At 41.9% G+C, this 23,703-nt stretch overlaps 1 protein-coding gene across 4 annotated transcripts in view; it reads left to right on the top strand.

Annotated features, from left to right (window-relative positions):
* Positions 1-23,703, top strand: part of DENND1B (DENN domain containing 1B) — a 285,090-nt gene that overhangs the window by 192,704 nt on the left and 68,683 nt on the right. For all 4 annotated transcript variants that reach the window (XM_043484553.1, XM_043484555.1, XM_043484552.1 and 1 more), the window contains 2 exons: positions 8,585-8,710; positions 20,755-20,856. In XM_043484553.1, coding sequence (XP_043340488.1) covers positions 8,585-8,710; positions 20,755-20,856 — 228 coding nt within the window. The remainder of the gene's footprint in view (positions 1-8,584; positions 8,711-20,754; positions 20,857-23,703) is intronic.

Raw genomic sequence — 23,703 nt, forward strand, 5'->3', positions numbered from 1 at the left:
TAAATAGAACACTTGAAATCTCAAATGAGTTCATTTTAATTTAAGAAAATGCACTATTGAGACCTCCTCCATTGCAAATACATACAGTATACAAATTTAGTTTTGATTATGTAATAATTTTAAATGTATTTCTAGAGTATTAGTACTCATTTAAATTTTTATCATCCTTAACATTTTAAAAAAGTAATTTGGAGAATTGTTACTGTTTCAAAAATGAATAGGATACCCCACTTGTGGGAAAATTAAGCTAATTCAAATTATAGTGAAATATAGGAAATCTGTCTTTATGTGACTATTCAGTTAAAACAATTATAAACTTAACTCTTATAGAAGAAAGCTGCTTAGAATTGACATCTGAAAAAGTCACATGTATTAGAATATTCATTACTTAGGAAAGCAAATTTTGACCTGCATGGCGTAACTGTCTTTAAATAATTTCAACTTACTAGTTTGTGAAAAATAATATACTCTGAGGCAGGTCAAAATACTTACCTCTATGCTAGATGAGAGGGTGAGGGCACAGAACTCTACTGTTCCTGGTGTGGCTGGAGCTTTATTTCATGCAAGTTGATTCCCAGACTTACAGCCCGAACACTACTGCATGGTCCCTCTCATAGAAACATGATGCACAGAGTACTGAGTACCTCCTGTTGATGAAAAAGTCCACTCTCCATTCTAATCTTGTTAAAGAAATATCATTATGACCTATTTCACTTAAATTAGGATTGTCAGCACTGTTTTAAAGACTCATTTTCATGTTGTGTGTAATACTTCTGGAAACTAATTTTCTATTTTCTATCTGAGGTTGTGTAGAAAATACAGCTTGCACACTGAGGCGTTATTGTACCCTTCACGGTAGGCCTCAGTATGTTACAGGATGGTGACATTCAGTGTAAAGCATATTTAATTATTAAAACACTGAAAAGGCCTTATTATAAAATAGAGTCCTCTAAAACATGGTGCATCTGAGACTTTGGAGTATCACACCAGGGACTGGGTTAATGGTCTTACTATGACATGAACAGGAAAGGCACAAATTGCTCCGATTAACTAAAAATCACTACAAGCCTAAAAAACTAAAGGAAAAAAACCCAAACTCTAACTAAAATTTTTAGATCATCTAGATTCAAGTGAGTTAATTCATTTGGGAATAAGTTTGGGAAAGAATTGGCTTTCTTGGAGAATTTTTAAAAATCAGTTTAAATTGAAGTATATAAATAAATTTAACTCTTAACCAACTGTACAAGTAGGTCAGTAAATATGTTTAATTCACTGGATATTTACTCTAATCTAACATGAAGGTTTAATATGTTAAATTGTCATAATATATGTTATAAAGAAAACAAAGAGGCCCCAGAGAATATTCTATTAGTTCCAGGTTTGCCAGCACCCTGCTGTAATCCTTATCGCGTTTAGCAGTGAAGGAAGCCCCAGCAAACCTCCCAAGTGTCCAGATGAGAGAGGTAACAGTTTGACTCGGGTTCTAGAGTGGTTTCGAGGACGTTGCTTTGTTTAATACGGTAGACTCCAGGAGACGCTCCCTGTCCAGCTAGTGGACCAGGCACCGGGGCAAGGCCCTGCTCACAGCCCCGGGCCCCGGGCGGCGGCGGCGTGGGCGGCCGAGGTTGCGCTTCTTCCGCCCTCTGTAGCGGAGGTTGCTCCGGGTCCCTGTTAGAGTTGCTTCCTAGAAGGCTCTCTAAGGGTGTTTCCATCTGACTCCCGCAGCAGTGACGGGGAAGCCTGGGAGCGCGTTACCCTCGTCCTCTGTGGCCGGAGGGCCGTGTGTCCCCTGGCCCTGGAGAAGCAGGGCGTGGTGGCAGGCACCTGGCTCCTGCCCCGACTTCCGCCGTCACAGGGGCTCCCTTTTCTTCTCAATAGTTATTTTCAGAGATGAGACTGTTTACAAAGGTGTGTTGTTTTTGTTTTTGTTTTTGTTTTGTCTGTGAGTACGAACAGATCCTGCTGTGTTTTCCTACTGTTTTCTTGATGTGTATTTTTCAATATAAACTTTCAATACCAAAGTGTAATAAAACAAAAATTAAAAATGCAAAATCTTAATTAATTGGGCTTCAGGCATTTAAAAGATCTTCACTGTTTTCTCTTGGCTGCACGGGAGAATCAGTCCAGCCCTGCTCTGCCCTCCCTTCATGTCTCTTTACATTTGCCATTTGAAAGTTGATTTATAATTTGCTACTTTTAGTGATTTTTTTCAGTGCTCATGAGTTTCCTTGGTTTTCTCATGGCTTTTCATTTCCGTCTAAGTTAGCTAGCCTTTCTCCTAATATCTTTTTTTCCTCCTGTGTCATCTTAAAAAAGGCACTTCTCTTTCTTCTTGCTGCCTGTGTGTGTGTGTTTATGTATTTAATGTAAAGACCTTGATTTTGGTTTTAAAATAATTGAAAGATTTTTTGTGTGTGTTTAAGTTCTTGACTCTTCCATATTTGAGAGACTTTTCGTGCACATGATGTTGTAAGCACTGTCATGATAGTGGGTCCCAAATCCTGCTGACATGATGACAACTTGGTGGACTTCTCCGTGAATTCCAGTCCCTGGATCCTGGGCCCCATCACAGATACTCTGAGTCAGTCAGCTAGAGAAGTTAGGACAGAGGTGTGCTTGGACAGCTTGTTGATTTGTTCATTCTCTCATTCAACAAATACTGATGAGGCACCTACTACATGCGTGTATTGTGTTTGGAGCGGAGTGGACGAGAAGATGAACACTCTGCAGTCCTGAAGCTCACGTTCCATCAGCTGAACACAAGCCCCTAGCCACACCAGGTCACGGTGGTGCAGGGAGATAACTGGCTAACCCAGCTAGGTTATCCAAGCACCCCTTAGAACTTAGGGTCTCTGCTACCAACGAGAGGCTCAGTGAGATGCTGGTAGACTGACAGCCCCTCTGCCGTAAGAGAGCCGAAGTGAAAATAGCTGTAGTCAGGCCAAGAGGCCACTGTTACCTGTCTGTAAACTCACATCTGCCTTTTGTGGTTCAGCCCACGATGTCAGAACGTCTGTGCAGAACTGGCCTGAACGGTAGGTGTGAGAAAGCCACGCAGAGTGGGAGGAGGAGGAATAAGCGCATGCAGAGGTTCTGCTGTTGGCAAATTCAGGGAGAGAAGCCCTGTGTAGCTGTGGTGAGATGCACGGAAGCGAAAGTTACACCCAGTGAGGTGGCAGAGACAGCAGGCGTGAGAGCGGGAGGTCGCTGGTTCTTGTTCAGGACTCCAGGCTCTACTGGGCCTTCACTGGAGATCTGTAGCAGAGGAATAATAGCGCAGGCCACTTAGGCTTGTAAAAACACCATCCCCAGCTCTAGGACGTAAAGATCCCTGGGTCTGACAAAGCAGAATGAAGCAGGAAGATGGGTTAAGAGACCGTTTGCAGTGGTCTAGGCGAGAGATGATCACTACTTGGACTTGATAGCGGCAGGGATTTGGAGCAAGGTGGACGGATTTGAAAGCCATATCAGAGGTCTGATGGCTGGGGCTCGGTGACGTGATGTGCTGCTCATGGAAGATGCAAAGGGCGCAGTGTCGAGAGGGCCTCCGAGGGGCCTTTGTCGGCTCCTGGATCTGGGAAGTGACATTGCTGTTGAGACACTAGCATGACGTTGGACTTGAGAAGGAGTCAGAGCGGTCTTGGTTGTCTTCATTTTACGATCCCTCTGAAGGGAAAACAGTTGTAGATGACACCATATTTTAGGTTCCAATAGGTAATTTAAGCATTCAAAGAAACAGTGTCATGATGCCCTCTGCCAGTGTATCATATGTTTTTCATTTAACAAATGTTAAAGGTTAGTGTTTTAATCCTTAAATAGAAGCATGTTAGAAAATTGAGACAGAAGGGTTCATTTTATTGCCTAAAAAACTGAACATTAGAAGGATTAAAGTGTAGGGATTTAATTTTGGATTAATATAATGACTATAAGATGTTTCATGGAAGAATAAAGAAGATTTTAACTTTGTAACTTTTTTCTAATGCAAGATATTACTTGAAGCATTAGCTCTTCTAAATGTATGTAGTTTCTGGAGTAGAGTTCAGTTAGGAATATGGATACTTAAAGATATCACAGAGCCATGTCAGGACACATGGTTTATCCCATATTATTCTTGAACATTTATGTTACCTTCTGTTCTTTACCCTGATGTTTCTCTTTGTGATCCTAAGAAGTGAAATGAAAATTAGTGGGTTATAGTGGTTGATTTATTTTTCCTGAGAAGCCACATCTGAAAGTCAAGTTGAGAGAAAGACCTGTCACTTCCATGAAAAATCTCGGCTCCTCTGTGTCACCTCCCTTCCTAACCCCCGGTTAGCAGCACCGCTTCACTGCTCAGGCCACGTGCGTGTAGCTTGCACTCTTTTAATTTGTGCCTGTTTTCTGTGTTTACTCATGTAATTCCCTCCTTTTACTCATAGTCAGTCAGTGCTAAGAGGGCAAGGGTGAGAACTGGTAATATTATTCACGTTGCAGTGAACTCTCAATGTGCTTAGACCCAGGCTGTAAATCTGGCTGCTCGGAAGCCTGGATGCTCATTGTATGAAAGGAATCTGAACACTTGATAAGAGCAGTGAAATTATGTTTATTCTGAAGTTTTTTCACATTTTTTGGGGGGAGGGTCTAGTATGAAACCTAATTAGACTTAAAAAATAATTTATATACAGACTAAGTATGTAAAAGTAAAACATCAGGTTTGAAGTCATCCTCAGCCATCAAACATTGATTGCAGCTGACTTTCTGAAGAATAAAAAGAGAAAACAATGGATACTTTTTCAGGAGGCAATCATAGAATTTTGTGATAATAGCCGTGTTACCAAAGTTTCAGGTGCTTTGCTGAATTCAGTTACATGTGAGTATAAGCTTCAGGATATAATGGAAAGATGTACATTTATGTCAAAACTAAATGTAGAAGTTTGGGAATTAAGCAGAAAATGCTATTTCCCAGACCAGGTATTTTAAAAGTGCAGAAGATACATCACCTTTTTTTTTCTAATTAAAATATATATATTAAAATCTGCTCACAGCTAATTTGCCCTGCAAAGGGCAGTGGTAACTGGTGATAACTTACTCCCGTGGGTTACAGTACAGAAAAATAACAAGGTTGACAGTTATTTATATTAGAGTAGTATCCTCATATCTGAAGCTGACTGTTAAAAAATGTTTCATTTTTACAGGTTGTTTCTGAGCTCTCATGGGTGCACGCAGAAACACTTAACTCACTGCCCCTCTGGTCTGAGAAACTGGGACTGCCACCCGTCTGCTGACGGTCGAGGCTCACCTCGAGTCAGTCAAGGAAGAGCCCTTCATGTGCAGTTTTAAAGGCTGAAATAATGTCAAAATAGGCAAAGGAAAACCTTAACCATACTTCTTGCAAGGCAGTTTTTTTAGTCTCGCACGTTTGTATGAAATTGTATGAATAGTATGTTCAACATGAATAGTCTGTTCATGTAAAATAGCACAGTCCACATTAGAAACATAATGTAGGCCACATTTGCAATTAAAAATTTTCTAGCAACCATGCTAAAAAGCAAAAAGAAATAACTGAAATGAATTTTAATGTTTTATTTAACCCAGTATATTCAAAATACTATTTCAGCATGTAATCAATAAAAATGATTAGTGAAGTAGTTTACTCTTTTTATGGTACTGTCTTCAAAATCCAGTGTATTTTTTTTTAACACAGCAGCTCTCAGTTTGGGCTAGTCACATTTTAGGTGCTCCTGGGTCTGGTTGCTACCCTATCAGAAGTTCTAGAGCAAATATTTTCTTCTTTCCTATGTTCTGTAGAGCTCTTGATGGAATTCAGGAACTGACACTGACTAATTTTGGAAGTGAAGGCCACGTAGTTCCGATTTTGTTTAGGAAGGGCTTGTGGCAATGTGATGACTACCCTGGAAAACTTGCTTAGCGGTTCAACAGTCAAGGACTTGGGGTAGTAAAGGCTGGGGAATGGCCTGACTTGCTTACAGGCTCTGCCGGCACAGGTGTCCTGACCATCCTAAGGATTCTTGATTGGTGGAGAGCTGAATTGTCACTTTCAGGTCTTTTTTTTTTTTAAAGGCATTTGCTCCATATACTTTATAATCTGTACAACAACCCATCAGCTACGGATTATCCTTTTTTTTTAAGGTTTTTGTGTTCATTTCTGTCTGCACCAGGTCTCTCTGCTCTGCGGGCTCTGGAGTCGCAGGGGCGGGGCCCCCTCCAGCTGCCGTCTGCAGGCTTCCCGGGGCCGCGGCTTGTCTGGTGATGGCGCCCAGGCTCACTTGCTCCGTGGCGCATGGGGTCTTCCCGGATCAGAGATGGAGCCTGTGTCCCCTGGGTTGGCAGGTGGATTCTTAACCACCAGACCAACAGGGAAGCCCCACTTTCAGGTTTAGAAAATTACATCTAGAGGAACTCACTTCTGCAAAGATACAAGGCATGGCGTTTAATTTTTTTTTTCTAAAATAAACATAACCCAATTTTATTTTTATAATACTTTGGAAGACTAGAATGTTATTCTTTGCATGATGAGCCTTTCTAGGGGGCATTAATGAAATACACGTGTTGATTTCATCCCCATTGTTTTCTTTTAAAAAGGCATTTGGAACTTAACATTATTACTATCTTCAGAATATAGGACATTAAGTCAGAGGTTTGTTTTTGCATCCTTCAGCTGTATTTATTTTTGAATATGTGGGTTACCTAATAATGTGCATTTATTGAGGTTAGATTTTAATAATAACAACTTCTTAAATCCTAGTTTATGCACTTTGTGGGCTAAGTGAATTAGGCTCTAAACTTTTATCTGGATCTGTGGAGCTTGGATATAAATTGAGAAGATCACAGCTATGGGGAAAGACCTATACTGCAAAGGCCTTTCTGCATAGATTATGAGCATCTTAACTCAGTAATTTTTTCAAAACTGTGGTTATAATTGGACCCAGTGGGGGTCTGTGTCTTTGATCAGATCACAGTGGCTGTGACTTTACACTGGAAAATGTCACTCCTGTGAAGGTTTATCACCTGTAGAGCTGGTCCTGCCTCTGATGCTGCGTTCATTTCTCATTAGCATTATTCAAAGTTTGGTTGTTAATTAGGTTGACACTTCAGTTACAATCATCATCCACAGGAGCAGTCAGGACTGCTTGTATAAAGAAATGTAAATACTCCTCCTTGCACATATACGCAAAGGAGGAACAGCGTTATTAATCTGGTAGTATCTGTCGTAAGGACGAGAATATGCCCTGGTAAGGGAGCAGGCCAACCAGAACTCGTCCCATCCGTTTTTTTCTTAAGAAAACAGGATTTCTACGTGACCTCATGTTCCCAGGTAGAGCATTGCTACGGAAGGTATTTGAGCATCACTAGTACTTTTTAAGTGTACAAGGTGAGGTTTTTATGTGGGAAAGGAATGTGTCAAGTGAACTGGAGGCATGGGAACAGATCATATCACGTCCTCTTGTAAAAAATAGGAGTACACATCAGGAATATGATTGTGGAGCTGGTGGTTTACTCACCAAGTTGCGTCCGACTCTTGAGACCCAGGCTGTAGCCCGCCAGGCTCCTCTGTCCATGGGATTTCCCAGACTAGAATACTGGAGCAAGTTGCCATTTCCTCCTCCAAGGGATATTCCCAACCCAGGGACTGAACCCCTGTCTCCTGCACTGGCAGGCAGATTCTTTACCACTGAGCCACCTGGGAAGCCCCAAAATATTAATACACAGGATCTGAAATTAAAGGATGCAAGTGTATGAAGAATTATAGCAAACATAGGTGCCTTTTAAAAGTATGCATATTCTAGATCATACGTTTTCCTTTGATTTAGAAACATTCTTAGTGGGATAACTGGTTCATAAGGCAACAACATTGAACTAGAATCCTGCAAATGTTGGTGGGAAAAACTGGACAGAACTAGGTTGAGATCTCAGTTTCACCTCTTGGTAGCCAAATATTAAGGACAAGTCAGTCCACACATTTGAGCCCCTGTTTGTTCGTTCATATACGGTAACATGAGTACCTGGCGTGGGAAGACTGTTCACATCAGATGGGACAGTCAGTGTCTAAGGAGCGTAACAGAATTCCCTACTGGTGCTTAGGTTCTCAGTAACCTTAACTCCCTTCCCTCTTTCTATCTAATAATGCTGAAAACTATTCAACAAGTGAATGGAAAATTATATGTACAAATGAGGCTTCCAAAAATAAAATTTAACAGCCAGTGATCCTGAACGGCCTGGAACAAGTAACCTTCCGTAGCAGAAACAAAACGCTCCCCCACCGGCTCCATCTCCAAACAAGTAGACACACGTTGTAATGGCTAAACATCTGCAGGAAAGCGGCTCACAAGCAGTTTACTGTAAAATAATTAAAGCTTATTTATGTCGGGAGGCCTTGGGGATCAAAAAGGAGCACACAGGCCAATTTGCATTAGCACATTACCGTGGGCCCCTGCTTCCCTTTCAATTAGCAGGCCAGCAGGTGCTGCCTGCGGTCAGGACGATAAGCTGACCCGCGGGTGCCGCGGCCTGCCTGCGGATCGGCTCATCCCTCGCCGTACCAATTTCCAAGGTGTGAATGTAACGATTCCTCTCTGTCACGCAGGTCTCGGCCCTGAAAAACAAACTGAAGAAGCAGTCCACAGCTACGGGGGATGGAGTGGCCAGGGCCTTCCTCAGGGCGCAGGCGGCTTTGTTTGGATCCTACAGAGATGCTCTGAGATACAAACCTGTAAGCGTTTCCCTTCATCACTGTTTTAATTTGCTCTTGGGTGGTTCTTTGGAATGGGGCAGAGAATGAATCCCTTGAATACCCCTCACCCTAAAAAGTTTCATAAGGGTTTTTGAAAATCCAAAATAATATGCTTAAAAACATGGTGTTCCTTTTCCAGGTTCTTGACCTTTCGGGTTTAGCTCAACCTTTAGTTAAGTATTTCCCAAATTCTCTTGCATATAGCACCTTGTTTACTGTTCTGAAATTGGAATTCTTACCTCTTACCTAATGAACTGTGTTAATGCATTTTTGAGTGACTACCCAATCTTGCTAAGATTACTAAGAAGTTAACCAGACAGTTGAGTTTATTAGTTTAGAAATGTCAAGTACAATCTGAAGATTTAAATGTGTTAGAACCTGGACATTTTGCAATATTTAGAAATTTATTGTCTTCCTAACACTTCTCTAAGTGGGCCTCTCTATTTAGCATATCTTAGCTCACTTTGCCATTTCCTTTTTAATACCCCTAAAATGGTTTTATGTAGAATTGTGACCCACGTTGTTAAGTAGCCCCAAAAGATATAAATTAAAATTTTTTTTTCCTCTGAATTACTGGCTAAGTATGTTAGTCTGATTTTACTAAAATGATTATATTACCTTTTTGTAACCAGATGAATAAATGGATTAAAAATATTGTTAGTGATAAGACCTATTATCTAATAGGAATTCCAACATTGTTAGGCTGTGTAATGTCAACCCATTTCTTTATTCCTTCTCAACTTCCATATCGTATTTGTGAAATGAGAATTCTTACGTCCCCTCTGGGTATCTTTCAGGATGAGTGTGTAAATTGTGTCATAAACTGTGTGCGCTAAACAAGCACTGAACAAACGTGAGTGGGTTGTGTGCGTTCTGAGCTGACTTTCAGATGACTGGTTCCCACCCAGTGGCTCTTGTACCTCTGAAGAGTTACTGAGTCACAAAGAGAAGTCTGTACATTTATAGGCAGATCAGCTGCTGTCTCTAGAAAAATGCATATGGTCTAATTTGCTTGCTAATCTTTTTGAAATGTGTGTATATTTTTTAAACCATGATGTAGAACTCATAGTACCATACGCAGTATATATAACTCACGTGGGGAGGTCTTCAGAGATTATTGACAGTTATAGGGTCTCATTCTTTGAAAGACTGGAAACCAGTCATCCATACTACAGTGGAGCATATTTATTAAAATTATCAAACATCAGTTAAAACATAAAAATGAGTTTCAAAGACAAAATTAGTGATTGATTTTGGATGTCACATGTTTTGGAAAGAGATTGGTTTCAGATTTACAGTTACTGGAGGAAAGTTAAAAGTATCACTGTGCTGGAAGTTTGCCACATTTAAAAACGAATCTTTATAAACTACATTTTTCTTTTTATTTTCTTTTTTAAACTTGTAAAAGACTTCAGATTTGAGGAAAGCAGACTGAAGAGAAAATTTTCTTAAATGATTTAAATTATCAGTGTTGTTAGATGCTGGTTAAAATTATAGAAAATCCATGTTTGACATTAATTATTATAATTTTTGTAGCTTAATTTTCTCCTTCTTTGAGCTTAATTAAACAGATGGGGTACTAGGTTTCTGACTTTTGTTTTAAGCATCATGAAAGCCAGATTCTCAGTATCTGTGGGAAAATATTTAATTTTGTCAGGGAGTATCTTTCCTGTTTATTGATTGCATTTTGTGAATTTGTTAATTTATCTATATTTTTCCTTTTTATGTGGGTGTTTTCTCCTGCTCTCTTTACTGCTGGTTCTGTCTAGGAGTTGGAGGATAGTGTTTTCATTCTGCATGTCTTTCCATTTCTTTGACTCAGTCTTCGAATGAAAACTTAATTTTTAAAGTATGCTGAATGTACTTAGACATTTTTTTCTTACGTATTTTCAAAATAAATAGTTTTTAAGGAAAATTATTTATTGTATATAAAACACTTGTTATTGTCTCAGGTATTATCCTTACAAAAACTCCTATATTCTGAATTATTGAAAGCACATTTTTTAATTTTATGCAGTCTTTTTGACATTTACATAATAGGCATGTATCTTCAGTATATTTTCTGAGCAATGTAAAAAAAAATGAGCCAAGTTTAGAAGTTACAGTTATATCATGGATAGCTCAGTTGCTAAAGAATCTGCCTGCAATTAAGGAGACCCTGGTTCAATTCCTGGGTTGGGTAGATCCCAACTAGAGAAGGGATAGGCTACCTACTCCAGTGTTCTTGGGCTTCCCTTGTGGCTCAGCTGGTAAAGAATCCACCTGCGGTGCGGGAGACCTGGGTTTGATCCCTGGGTTGGGAAGATCCCCTGGAGAAGGGAAGGGCTACCCACTCCAGTATTCTGGCCTGAAGGATTCCGTGGACTGTGTAGTCCATGGGGTCGAAAAGAGTCGGACACGGGTGAGCAACTTTCACTTTCACTTTCATCGTAAATATATTTTGGTGGCTGTTGTTCAGTCGCTCAGTCATGTCCGACTCTTTGTGACCCCGTGGCCTGCAGCACGCCAGGCTTCCCTGTCTTTCGCTAACTCCCAGAGTTTGCTCAAACTCATGTCCGTTGAGTCGGTGATGCCATCCAACCATCTCATCTTCTGTCGTCCCCTTCTCCTCCTGCCTTCAATCTTTCCCAGCATCAGGGTCTTTTCCAGTGAGTCAGCTCTTCGCATCAGGTGGCCAAAGTACTGGAGTTTCAGCTTCAGCATCAGTCCTTCCAGTGAATATTGAGGGTGGATTTCCTTTAGGATTGACTGGATTTACCTGTCTATTCCAACACCACAGTTCAAAAACATCAGTTCTTTGGCTGTCAGCCTTCTTTATGGTCCAACTCTCACATCTGTACATGACTGCTGGAAAAACCATCTTTGACTGGACAGACCTTTGTGCGGCAAAGTAATGTCTCTGCTTTTTAAAATGCTGTCTAGGTTTGTTATAGCTTTTCTTCCAAGAAGCAAGTGTCTTTTAATTTCAGTAGTATCCTCCAGCTGAAAGTGAAAGTGTTAGTCACTCAGTTGTGTCCAACTCTTGTGACCCCGTGGACTGTAGCCCGCCAGGCTCCTCTGTCCATGGAACTCTCCAGGTAAGAATACTGGAGTGGGTTGCCATTCCCTTTTCCAGGTAGCAGAGTACAATTGGTAAGAAAAATATTACAAAATAACTTTTAATGGATGTGAGTTCTTTAACTAGATACTACTTTTTGAAGTTTCATGACCCACTCTTTCCTTTGCATTTGACAAAATTGAGCCTATTGATCAGGTCTGTGATGGCCCAGAGGCTCAGGGCCCTCCCTTTGTCTGCCGTTCAAGGCCCTTGTAAGGGGCTGTGTCTTCCTTTACTTTTCTCCTAAGCTTTGGCCTCAATTCAGAGAATTTTGCCTGAGGCTCCAAATGTCCTGAGCTCCTCAGGCTTCCAAACCCTCATTTCAGTGTTCTTCCTTCCTGGCAGTGCTTCTATCTGTCTGGCTTCTAACAGCCATCTAGTTTCTTCATGACCCTTTAAGATGTGGTTCATTCTACCCTTCCTTTCTATGAACTGATTGTATTTCCTTTCCTTAACACATTTCTTTTCCCTCTTTCTACATTATTTATTATAGTTCTTATATTATTATTTTTACTCACATCCAGTTCAGTCGCTCAGTCGTGTCCGACTCTTTGCGAACCCCATGGACTGCAGCATGCCAGGCCTCCCTGTCCATCACCGACTCCCAGAGCTTGCTCAGACCCATGTCTGTTGAGTCGGTGATGCCATCCAACCATCTCGTCCTCTGTCATCCCCTTTTCCTCCTGCCTTCAGTCTTTCCCAGCTTCAGGGTCTTTTCCAATGTGTTGGATCTTCGCATCAGGTGGCCAAAGTATTGGAGCTTCAGCTTCAGCCTCAATCCTTCCAATGAATATTCAGGACTGTTTTCCTTTAGGATGGACTGGTTTGATCTCCTTGCAGTCCAAGGGACTCTGAATTACATTAATTGACGCTTACCTACATTAATGGTTTTGACTCTTGCTTACATTAATGATTTTTTAATTGCTATTAAGACAACTGACCATTTAGTGCCTGCTGGATACCAGGCATTGATGGGCCCTTTATATTAACTCTTTCACTTAATCTTTATAAGCCATCAAAATATCACCCCTTTCATTTTGAAGATAAGAAAAATGATGCTCATGGAGATTAAAAGCCGTCGCTGAAGTGCCCAGCTGATGGCGAGCAAGGCCTGTGTCTGCCCCTGCTCTTCCCACCATCCTGCTCGCCAGCTAGTGAGGAGCGTTTCCACTCCATGCTGCCTCTGTCTCATGCCGTGCACTCCTTGAGATCAATCTTCTGAACCTAACATTTCCTCTAAATGAAGATACATGGGAGACTCTCGGTACTTGTCTACGTGAAGACTGAGTCTCAGGAATATCCTTGGGAGGTGCGGATGGTGTAGGCATCTCACGGAGCGCGTGTGAGTTGGGGAGGCAGTGTGTTTCCCCCTGCCCTTTAAGCCCATGCGTGGCTCGGTCCCCCTGGGGTGATGGCCTCCCCTCGAACCGCTCCTTCCTCTTCTCTCTGCACTCAGCTGGGGATCCAGCTGGTTGTGGCAGTGAACGAAAGCCCTCAGGAGGACCTGAATGTTCACTTTCAAACGCACGTGCTGAATGCCGCCCCAGAGTAACCGGTTTAAGAATGAAGCACTTGGAACGTCCTAGTGACTGCACTTAATTTGTTGTCGCTCTTCTCCTCTGGCCTAACTTACCCTCTCTAAATGGTGCTCTGGCATGGCTGACAACTGTCCTTAGTTGCAGAGAAAATCTTAAAACTCCTTCAAGTTTTTGGAAAGTGATTTCAGCAAAATAATGGATATTTGGCTGGTTTTGGATTTTTTTTGGCCAGCAGCAGGTGTAGCTACTTTTAAGAATTCAGAACTGGAAGGTCAAACTAATACGCTAAATAAATGGAAGAAAAGTGATGAGGGGCACAGACTCTAGAATAGTCTGAATCCTCACGCCGTGACTAGGCAGTTACATGACTTTGGACTGATAACCTCTTAGTGCTTTTGTTTCCTCATGTGTTTAAAAAAAAAAGACAATAATCCTTCATGGGTGGTTTAGAGGATAAAATGAGTTCATGTATGTTAGTTACTGGAACAGTGCCTGGCATGTGATTGATGCTCTATTATTAGCTGTGATCATTAAACACAATATATGAGAAGCAGAAAATTTGGTAAGGAATATTCCCTCAACATAACTAAAATAGAGCACCCTCTGCTGATCCCCCAAAGAGAAGTGTTGTTATAAACTTGAGAGTTCTTTTAAATGATTGCACTAAATAAGGGGCATCATGTGACCTATTAAAAATAAGTCAAATTTTCGACCAACAGGTAGTGCTAAAGAATTGTGTAATGAGTTAAAATACGGCTCAGTATATTCAAAAGCATATACTTTATTACCCCAAGAGCATAGAGATAATACTTAAATGTGTTGCTTTGAATATTTAGGATGATGTCATTTGTTTCAAACACCCAAGCTTTTCTGGGCTTCCATGAGTCTTGCTAATGGACAAAAAGGAAATTCTTTTTAAAAGAAAGATGAACTGAAGTAATCTGGGCCCCTGTTTGACAAGTAGGAGAAGCGTTGGGACAGTTGACAAAAAATGCCATGTAACCTGAAAAATCTTTTATCACTGTTTTCTGTGAGAACCTTAACTATGTTTTTAAGATTTCCCATGGGAGAACTGGTGGCAAAATCTTTGGGAGATTTTAAAATGTTAATGTACCATCATTACGCAGACATTTTTGCTCAGCTTGTTTATAAATCTTACCTAACAGTGACATTACACAGCAAGTCTAAGTGCGTCAAGGAACTGAGTCAGTACTGTGTTGACACTTTGGATTTTACTTCACATTTTTGTACAGTTTCATTCTTCCTGACACCTTCGTTTTTTTTTCCAGCATGAACTTTCACGAAGTCATGCACATTCTTAGAGCATAAAGATCTGTGTCTTTGTATAGGTCTGTGTCTTAAGTATTTCCTTATTCTGTGACATTTCCTACTGTGGAGAACAGTCTAGAACTTGAAACATATCTATTCTTAAAAACAAACTAAGCAGAAATGTTACATTAATTTAACAATGATAATTTCTCTGAAGTGGAACATAATAGAAGGGTAGGAAAAACAGGCCCATTTCATCCATATCTTACCTGTGCCTTAATTATCCTGTAAAAATAACTCAAATAGTAGCTGCTGCTGCTAAGTCGCTTCAGTCGTGTCCGACTCTGTGCGACCCCAGAGACAGCAGCCCACTAGGCTCCCCCGTCCCTAGGATTCTCCAGGCAAGAACGCTGGAGTGGGTTGCCATTATTCTGTGCCTCCACCGGACTGTATATCGTTTACTTACTTACTTCTGTCAATGAGCCATGTAATTAAAAAGCATGAATTGTATTATAGATAAGTATTTCTCAGTTACATAAATCTTTGTCCCTAAGTAGGGTGATCGGCTTAACTTTAATACTTAGCTCTATCTGCACAGATAATTGCTGGATATCAGGACGTGTTCCAAACTTGAACTTCTAGCCTGTGTTAGTATCCGCAGGCGACCTTCAGCCCTGTACCCTCCCCTGTGCTCGAGGCCCCGCCCAGGCTGAGCTGGCTGGTGCTCTTTCCAGAGGAAAGTTGCCCTTGGCTGAATGGGTGGCCCCTCACCAGGCGCTCCGTCTTCCCCTCCACGCTCACTCCCAGAAGATCAGCAGCCGACCCACACAGGCTGCAGGAAGCTCGCCTCCTCACCCCAAGGCGGGGTGGCCTCGGCTGCAAGACTTGAGCTTTCCCACGGGTTCAGGCTGAAGCCACATTCTCGCCTGCTTTCTTCCCCTGCCATCTCCTGTTCCCCTTGGCACCTATCTCCTGAGAACTCTCTGCCAAAAAACCACTCGAACAAGATTCCCCATCTCAGTCGTGGCGCAGAAGCCAAGCCAAGACATACGCCAGAACTGAGTTTATCAGATTCTTCTTAAATCTGGATTTTGTTCTGTATTCCTGATCTTTAATAAACAATAGCATCTTCTGATCCTCGAGCTAGAAATCCAAAAGTCATCTTTCACCCTTGCTCATCTTTTTCTTGTATACCTGTGGTCCTTACACTTTTTGTCTCCAAATGTCTCGACGCTCTTAAAAATTGTCAAGGACATCAAAGAACTTCTGTGTATGTCAGTGTATCACTATTTACCATATTACAAATGAAAACTGGATGTATGTTAAATATTTATTATTTTATTAATTAATGTATGTTAAATAATTTAATATTAAAAATAATTTATTATAAAACAATACAGACAAAATAATTTAAAAAGGAGAAAAAATAATTTGAAAAAATGAAAAAATAAAAATGCAAACCTACTAAAGATAAGCATAAAACATGTTTTCATAAAAATAACTACATTTCTAAGCAACTTAGAAGAATGGCACTATTTTACACTTTTCCAAATCTCTTTACTGTCTGGCTTAAAGGAAATCGGCTCGATTCTTATATTTGATTCTGCCTTCAGTTTGTTGCACTATCACAAATTATGAAGCCTTTGGAAATCTCTGTCGAATCTCATAAGAAAATGAAAGTGAAAAGAGCAGATAACATCTTAGCACTATTATGAAAACAGTCTTAACGTCACAGATCCTATGAAAAGATCAGCGTCCCTGGACCAGCGTTGAGAACCACTACTATGTATCAATTGACAAACAAGTCCTTTTGAATTTGCCATGAAATGTTTAGTAGCGTCATTAACCACACAAACTTCAGACGTTCACACCCTGGGTGAATCTGCTTAAACTCTGCTTCTTCATCTGTAAAATGTAATAATAATCACAGCTTATTGTACTTTTACAGATTCTATGACTTGGAATACATAAAATACTTCACATAGTCTAGGATATCCAGAAATAGGGTAATTTAGAGGTCGAGAGCATAAAGTGAATCCTGTTTCTAACACTCAACAATGTGTGCAGTTTTGAACCAGTTACTTTATGTTTTAAGTTTTGCTGTTGTTGTTCAGCCATATCCAGCTCTTTGCAGCCCCGTGGACTGTAGCCCGCCAGGCTCCTCTGTCCCTGGGGTTCTCCAGGCAAGAGTACCGAAGTGAGTATCCATTTCCTTCTCCAGGGGATCTTCCCCACCCAGGGATCAAGCCTGCATCTCCTGCATTGGCAGGTGGATTCCTTACCGCTGAGCCACCAGGGAAGCCCGTGTTTTAGTTTCATCATGTGTAAAGTATGATGATAATGAGCTTGAGATTTGCATGAGTTAATATGTGTTAAGTGTCTTACAACAGTGCCTGGTAATAGTAAGTGTCACGCACTCCTTCGCTACTGTATTACTGTTAGTCGTCATTAGTGTCCTATAAACGTTAGGTAATGGAAGTCATTACTGTTTCTTTCTTTCTGGGGCCTGTTCGTCTCTCCTTGCCTGATTTATTTTGCACTGTTAATTGATCTGCCTGTTCCCATAGTTTCCTCTTCCCCACAAACTCTCCATTCTGAGGCACAGGCACAGTCTCATCACATCGTTTCGTACACACGTCTCTGAGCTGCCTGAAGTCTCCGAGGAGAGAACTGACGTCCTGGGATGTGGCCCAGGCCTTCTCCAGGCTGGCCGCCTGCCCTTCCTCCTGTTCTGGTTGTTTCTGTTACTTGTGTCCAGCGGCCCCTAGGCCTCAGCTGATCTCTCCTTACCCCACTCTGGAGCTTTCTCTCCAGATACACCGGGCACGTTGTGTCCACGTCTGTCCTCTCTCAGGACCGTCTTTTCTCTCTGTGATTCACAAAGCTTCCGTTCATGTTCAAAACCAGCTCACCTTCCGCTGTGAAGTCACAGAAGGCTCCTCAGGAGATCTTTCCCACTGCAGGTGTGAACTGGGAGTTTGGGGGCCAACACGGGACATGGAGTCACTTTACTCGGAGCAAGACAATGTTTGAGGCACCACTCAATCCTAGTCCCAATCTCTAGTCAGATTGTAAATAAACCAGAAGATCCTAAGGAGTGCTCCTTCTTACCATGCCATCCAGCTCAACCTGGATTGAAAGGAATTCCCCCCAGTTTCACAGGGTACCCCCCAGAGGAGACAGCAGCTGAGACTCGCGTGTATTTACACACACAGCCTTAGAGCACTGTGAATCTTATTTTTCTTTCTCCAAGAGAAAATTCTACGATGTGCCAGGGCTTTGTCTTCTTGGTGATCATTAAGATGAGATGGCCGGATGGCATCACTGACTCGATAGACATGAGTTTAAGTAAACTCCGGGAGTTGGTGATGGACAGGGAGGCCTGGTGTGCTGCAGTCCATGGGGTCGCAAAGAGTCAGACACAACTGAGTGACTGAACTGAACTGAAGATTCTTAGTGACTGAGCTGTTGACTAGGTGAAGGTTCATTGGAAGCTTTTACCGTGATTGGTGTCTTCAGAGATGCGTGGACAGCAAACCAGAGCTTTTTCCCTGCTGCTTCCCCTGAGAGATTGCAAGCGTTTGCTAGGAGATTAGTGAGGACAGAGTCCTTCCAGGTAATTCATGTTGGCTGATGACTAGGCTTCAACAGTACATGAACCGTGAACTTCCAGATGTTCAAGCTGGTTTTAGAAAAGGCAGAGCAACCAGAGATCAAATTGCCAACATCCGTTGGATCGTCGAAAAAGCAAGAAAATTCCAGAAGAACATCTGCTTCATTGACTATGTTGAAGCCTTTGACTGTGTGAATCACAACAAACTGTGGAAAATTCTTCAAGAGATGGGAATACCAGACCACCTTACCTGCCTCCTGAGAAATCTGTATGCAGGTCAAGAAGCAACAGTTAGAACCGGACATGGAACAACGGATGGTTCCAAACTGGGAAAGGAGTACGTCAGGGCCACCCTCTGCTCCTTCCAATCAGAAGAAATGCTAGCCCGCAACATCGGAAGTCTGAGATTTTCAGCTGGAGGTTGAGCTTTGTGTTTGAATTGAAGACTGCTTCATTGTTACAATCTTTAGACATTATAGATGGTAATAAAATCTCACATGTTTGAGGGAATATCCATCAAATAAAAACCAAGATTATGAATCATACTGGTTTCTTTGCGATAGAGTGATATAGTTGGAACTGCCGTTAGAGGCAGTGATTTTAAAATTTATATTTGCTTTTGCGAAGATAATATATCATACAAAGCAGGCTTTATCTGACTTGCTATTTCATTTGTTTGCTTTTAAGGCATTTATTGGGCCCCAGATAACTAGGTATATTCCTGATAATGGGGATTCAAAAACCACAGATCTTTAACAGGGTTGCTTATTTGTTGTTTTTTTTTTTCTCATTAGGTTGTAAGTTCTATGATAGTGGCAAGTAGAGTATATTTTGATTATCCAAAATATATTTATGTAAATTAATCCAGTTAAAAAAATCATTCTATAGTATTTAAGAATGGCAACAATTAATATGAAAATGTATATTGTCAGTGTTACTATGGATCATCAGTTGATGACTGGTGGTAGGTGGCACCTATTAATAGGTTATTGATTTGTCTTCAGTGATTCTCAGCTTGAATTTTGTTTTCTTGCCTCTGGAGCGGTGCTGTCCAGGACGACTTCCTGTGATAAAGGAAGTGCTCTGTGTCTGTCCTGTCTGTTACAGTGGCCACCAGCCCCTCGTGGCCACTGAACACTTCAGATGCGGCTGGTGTGGCTGAGGAACTGACTTCCTGTTTTAATGTTAATAAACTTAGATGTAAATAGCACTGTATGTGACTAAGGGGTGCTGTGCGGAGCGGCGCGCGTCCACAGTGTCAGTAACTTCCGGCAGAGTGGCAGCAGCTGGATTTCACAGACGGCTAGTCCCATCATTTTATTCGTGCAAGAACCAGTTTACAAATTTTACTTACAGATACCTGTAATCAAGACATTAATTCTTCCTTAAAATTAAATGATAATTAATATTTTCTAAAGTTCTATAAGAAAGTGAATGAACAAGCTCACTTCTTTCCTTTTTATTGCAGTGTGTTGATTGCTACAGGACTGACTTACTATAAGGACCAAATCATGGACCCTAATGTCTGTTTTCACTTTGATCATAAAGTTCAGTCGCTTTTCCTCATCTGTGTGAGCAGGCTGTGGAGGGCAGCAGCAAGAGGCAGGGGTCCACCAGTGAGGGGTGCTTTCTGGGCTCACGTATGGGAATACGTGGAGGTGTGTTTGGAATTAAAGTCCTTGTGATTTGGAGGAGGGGCATCTAGCGGAGCCTGAGACTTGTGACTCTTGCAGCTGTGGATACTTAGCAAACAGAGTAAGTTCAGGCAGCTAGACTCCCTAGGACTTAATCTACAAAGTATCCAGTCAGAATTGCTTTTGTAATCACGAAGAGAATGTGATTGATAGACCTTTCAATTAATTTTAAAGGAAATTTTTTTCAGGGCTTTCTCTTGTGGCTCAGTTGGTAAACAGTCCACCTGGACTACAGGAGACCCAGGTTCAGTTCCTGGGAAGGAAAGATCCCCTGGAGAGGGGAATGGCAACCCACTCCAGTATTCTTGCCTGGAGAAGCCCATGGACAGAGGAGCCTGGTGGGCTACAGTCCATGGGGTCACAAAGAGTCAGACACAATTTAGCAACTAAACCACCAAAAAGAAATTAATGATCATAATATAAGTGGCAAAAATCATGCTGCAGTTTTTAGAGTAAGAATGTTTTCTAGTCAAGATGAAATATAATTGTTGGGCTTTTTCAAATGTGCCATATTTAATATTTGTAATCAATCTGATGGTCTTAAATCTTTGTTTTTAGGGAATTTATTCTTAACTTTGAGAGTGTGAAAGTCAGCATTTTTAAGAGCCTAAAGGATTCTTGATTAGGAAGCTACAGCAGAAGCTTATGGGTTGAGGAGTATTTCTACCAGCCCCAATTCCACCAGTATGTGTCAGGGCCTGCCCCCCCTCGACACTCAAGCTTCTGGAAGCTGGCTTGTCTTACATGCTCTCGTGCCTCCTTAGATAGACTGGTTTGCTCTGACACCCCCCACATTCTTTGTTTCTACCCAGGGTGAGCCCATCACGTTCTGCGAGGAAAGTTTCGTAAAGCACCGTTCAAGTGTCATGAAACAGTTCTTGGAAACCGCAGTCAACCTCCAGCTTTTTAAGCAGGTAAGAGTGCGCCTCCACGTTTTGTTCTGTAACTCGAGTGTGTCAGAGACTTGTAACACGTTTTTGTCACTGTAAACTTACGTCTAAACTTTGCTATTAGAAACTTCCTCAAGGAAAACTGCTCAACTGATGGTCTCACAGAGCAGAACTACCTATGCACAGCGGGAAAAGCGGTGACTAGTTATGTTTGACTAGGCATCTTAGAAGGACTTATCTTAGTTCGGTTAGATTGATACCACTTGGTAAACAAACCAAGTTTTTTATAGGACCATCCCAATGTAATCCGGTTTATAAAAAATGATTCCTAAATATGTAAGTTTTTAAGCTTTGTAAGGGGCTTCCCGGGAAGGGGCTAAGATGGTAAAGAGTCTGCCTGCAATGCAGGAGCCCCAGGTTCAATCTCTGTGTCAGGAAGATGCCCTGGAGAAGGGAGTGGCTACCCACTTCAGTATTCTTGCCTGGAGAATTCCATGGAGAGAAGACTTTCCACAATCACAAATTCAAAATTCAGAAAAAAGTTGTAGTTCTACTGTGTGTCTTGATTTCTGGCCCAGAAAATATAATTGTCATTGCAAAAAGCAGCATCCTAACATCAGAATTCCAAAGTTTAGATGCAGTGTTTCTTTTATCCTATTGTGTGATCATGACAAGTCTCTTAATTTAGGCTGGCCGTAGTTTCTGTTTATGTTATTTGAATTAAGTTAACACTTACTTTTCTTATTCCACATGACAATTTTAAGTGTAAAGTCAGTTATATGAATTCAACATTTAATGAAGAGTGTGTCGTCTACTGTGCACAGGGCCAGAACGAAGACCTGAGTGAAAACTCAGTGATGCCCTTGAGAAACGGACAAGCTAAGAGAAATGCTTATTGCTGTTAAGAGGAAAGAGACCTAGTAACAGAATAAGCGTCAAATCAGCATGGTGAAAAATCCGATACTGTTTATCTGTATTCTGAAGTAATTTTAAAAAATGATCTGAGTTAGGAAAATGCTCTATGGGCCATATACCTACCTGCCTTCCAAAATGTGAAGAAAGGTTAGACTTATCCAGTAGACCTCTTTAAGGAGCCAAGTGAAGCAGGTTGGGTGGGTTTCCGGACCAGAGGTGTCTTGTGTGAATTTCCAAGGATGGAGTGGGTTCACTTTGGAGCTCTGTGTCCCTGGCGGGCTCCGGTACAAGTGGGATTCCTTCCCCAGATGAGAGCAGGACCGAGGGATGGTGTGTCAGCGCTGAAGTGTGCACAGCCCAGGGCAGCCCCAGGCTGGCATCCAGTGCGTTACTGGTAAGCTCCCATGCCCTTCCTGTGTTCTGTCACGAGGAGACAGCTAACCTCCCGTTGTCAAATCTGAGTTGTGAGGCTCAGGTTACGTGGGGGTCCAGGACTGAGTGGATGGTTGGGATAGCATTTCGCTTCCCTTTGACCGTGAGATTCTGTAGCTAGTCTTATCATTTGATAAAGCTCACACATGGTTTGTTTTTTTTTTAACATAACTACAAAAAGCATATATATACATATATATGGAGTCAGGTCGAGTTGGGTGAGACCTTGGCTTTGCTACTCAATAGCTTTCTACTCATAAGTGTCTGTTTCTTTCTCTGTAAAACAGCAGTACTGTCCCTGCCGGACAGGCTGTGACAGTTTACGTGACTTAACACCCGTGCCCTGTCGACTGGGCAGCACACACAACTTTGTGGAAGCTCACAAACATTAGTGTCGGCCTCACCCTGAGAGCAGCTACATTAACAAAATGCACATCTATGCGGGGTTACGTTATGTCAAGGTAGAGAATGAACTTGTGGACGTGAAGAGGGAGCGGGGCGAACAGGGAGAGCAGCACTGACGTGCAAACACCACTGCGCGTGGGACAGCTGGCTGGTGGGCAGGTGCTCCGTGCTGACCGCGGGGTGGGGCCTGGCCAGAGGGGGCGGACCATGGACACTTGCAGCTGATTCACTCCACCTCCAGCAGAAACCAGCACAGCGTTGTATAGCGACTATATTTAACTAAAACAATGAATTAAAAAATAAAGTATAATTTTATCAAAAAGGCTGAATGTAAAATATGAAAACGGTCATTCAATGTAGAACCAATTATAGAACAGCTTAGTAGTTTCACATACACAAATAGACTGCGTTCTTGAAATTGATACTGTTTCATGAACCATTCGAAAGTGATGCTTGAAGGTGCCGCTGAAGGACCTGAGGCTCTGTTGAGAGCATCACGGAGCCGTACAGGTGAGCTGAGCGCAGGCTCGGCCGTGCTAAGAGGCACTGACGGGGCAGGGCCGCATGCCGTGGAGTGTGTCAGGGGCGTGGGTCTCCTGCTCACGTTCTTACCACAAACAGCCAGGAGCACAGAGGGACACGCGGGAAGCTCTTCTAGGTGATGGACATGTTTATTTACACCTGGTTTGTGGTGATGGTAACAGGACTGTATACCTCTGCCCAAACTCCAAATTGTCTGCAGTAATTGTGTGCAGGTTTCTGTATACTAATTACATTTGGCTAAAGGTTGGGGGTGGGGGTGGAAAGGGAAAGCAAAAGCCGGAATCAGTTGGTTAAAAAAAAATAATCAACATAGATGAATTCTCAAAGACACGACTGATGTTTCTGAACAAATATGAGACTGTTTAGTACAGATGATCCATGTTCCTGACTGTGAGTTTCTGACCCGCTGTGGGTCAAGAACCACACATCCTCTCTTTGTTTGACAATTCTTATGCTACAAAAGTGAGAGACCGTGAACCCAGGAGAGAAGCATATAATTTGAAGGTAAGAGTTAGAGTTGGCTCTTATTCCTGATGACACAGCAGGGAAGGATCCGGTGCTCACTTCTGTACGTTT

The sequence above is a fragment of the Cervus canadensis genome, chromosome 13, assembly GCF_019320065.1.
Source record: "Cervus canadensis isolate Bull #8, Minnesota chromosome 13, ASM1932006v1, whole genome shotgun sequence".
NCBI lineage: Eukaryota > Metazoa > Chordata > Mammalia > Artiodactyla > Cervidae > Cervus > Cervus canadensis.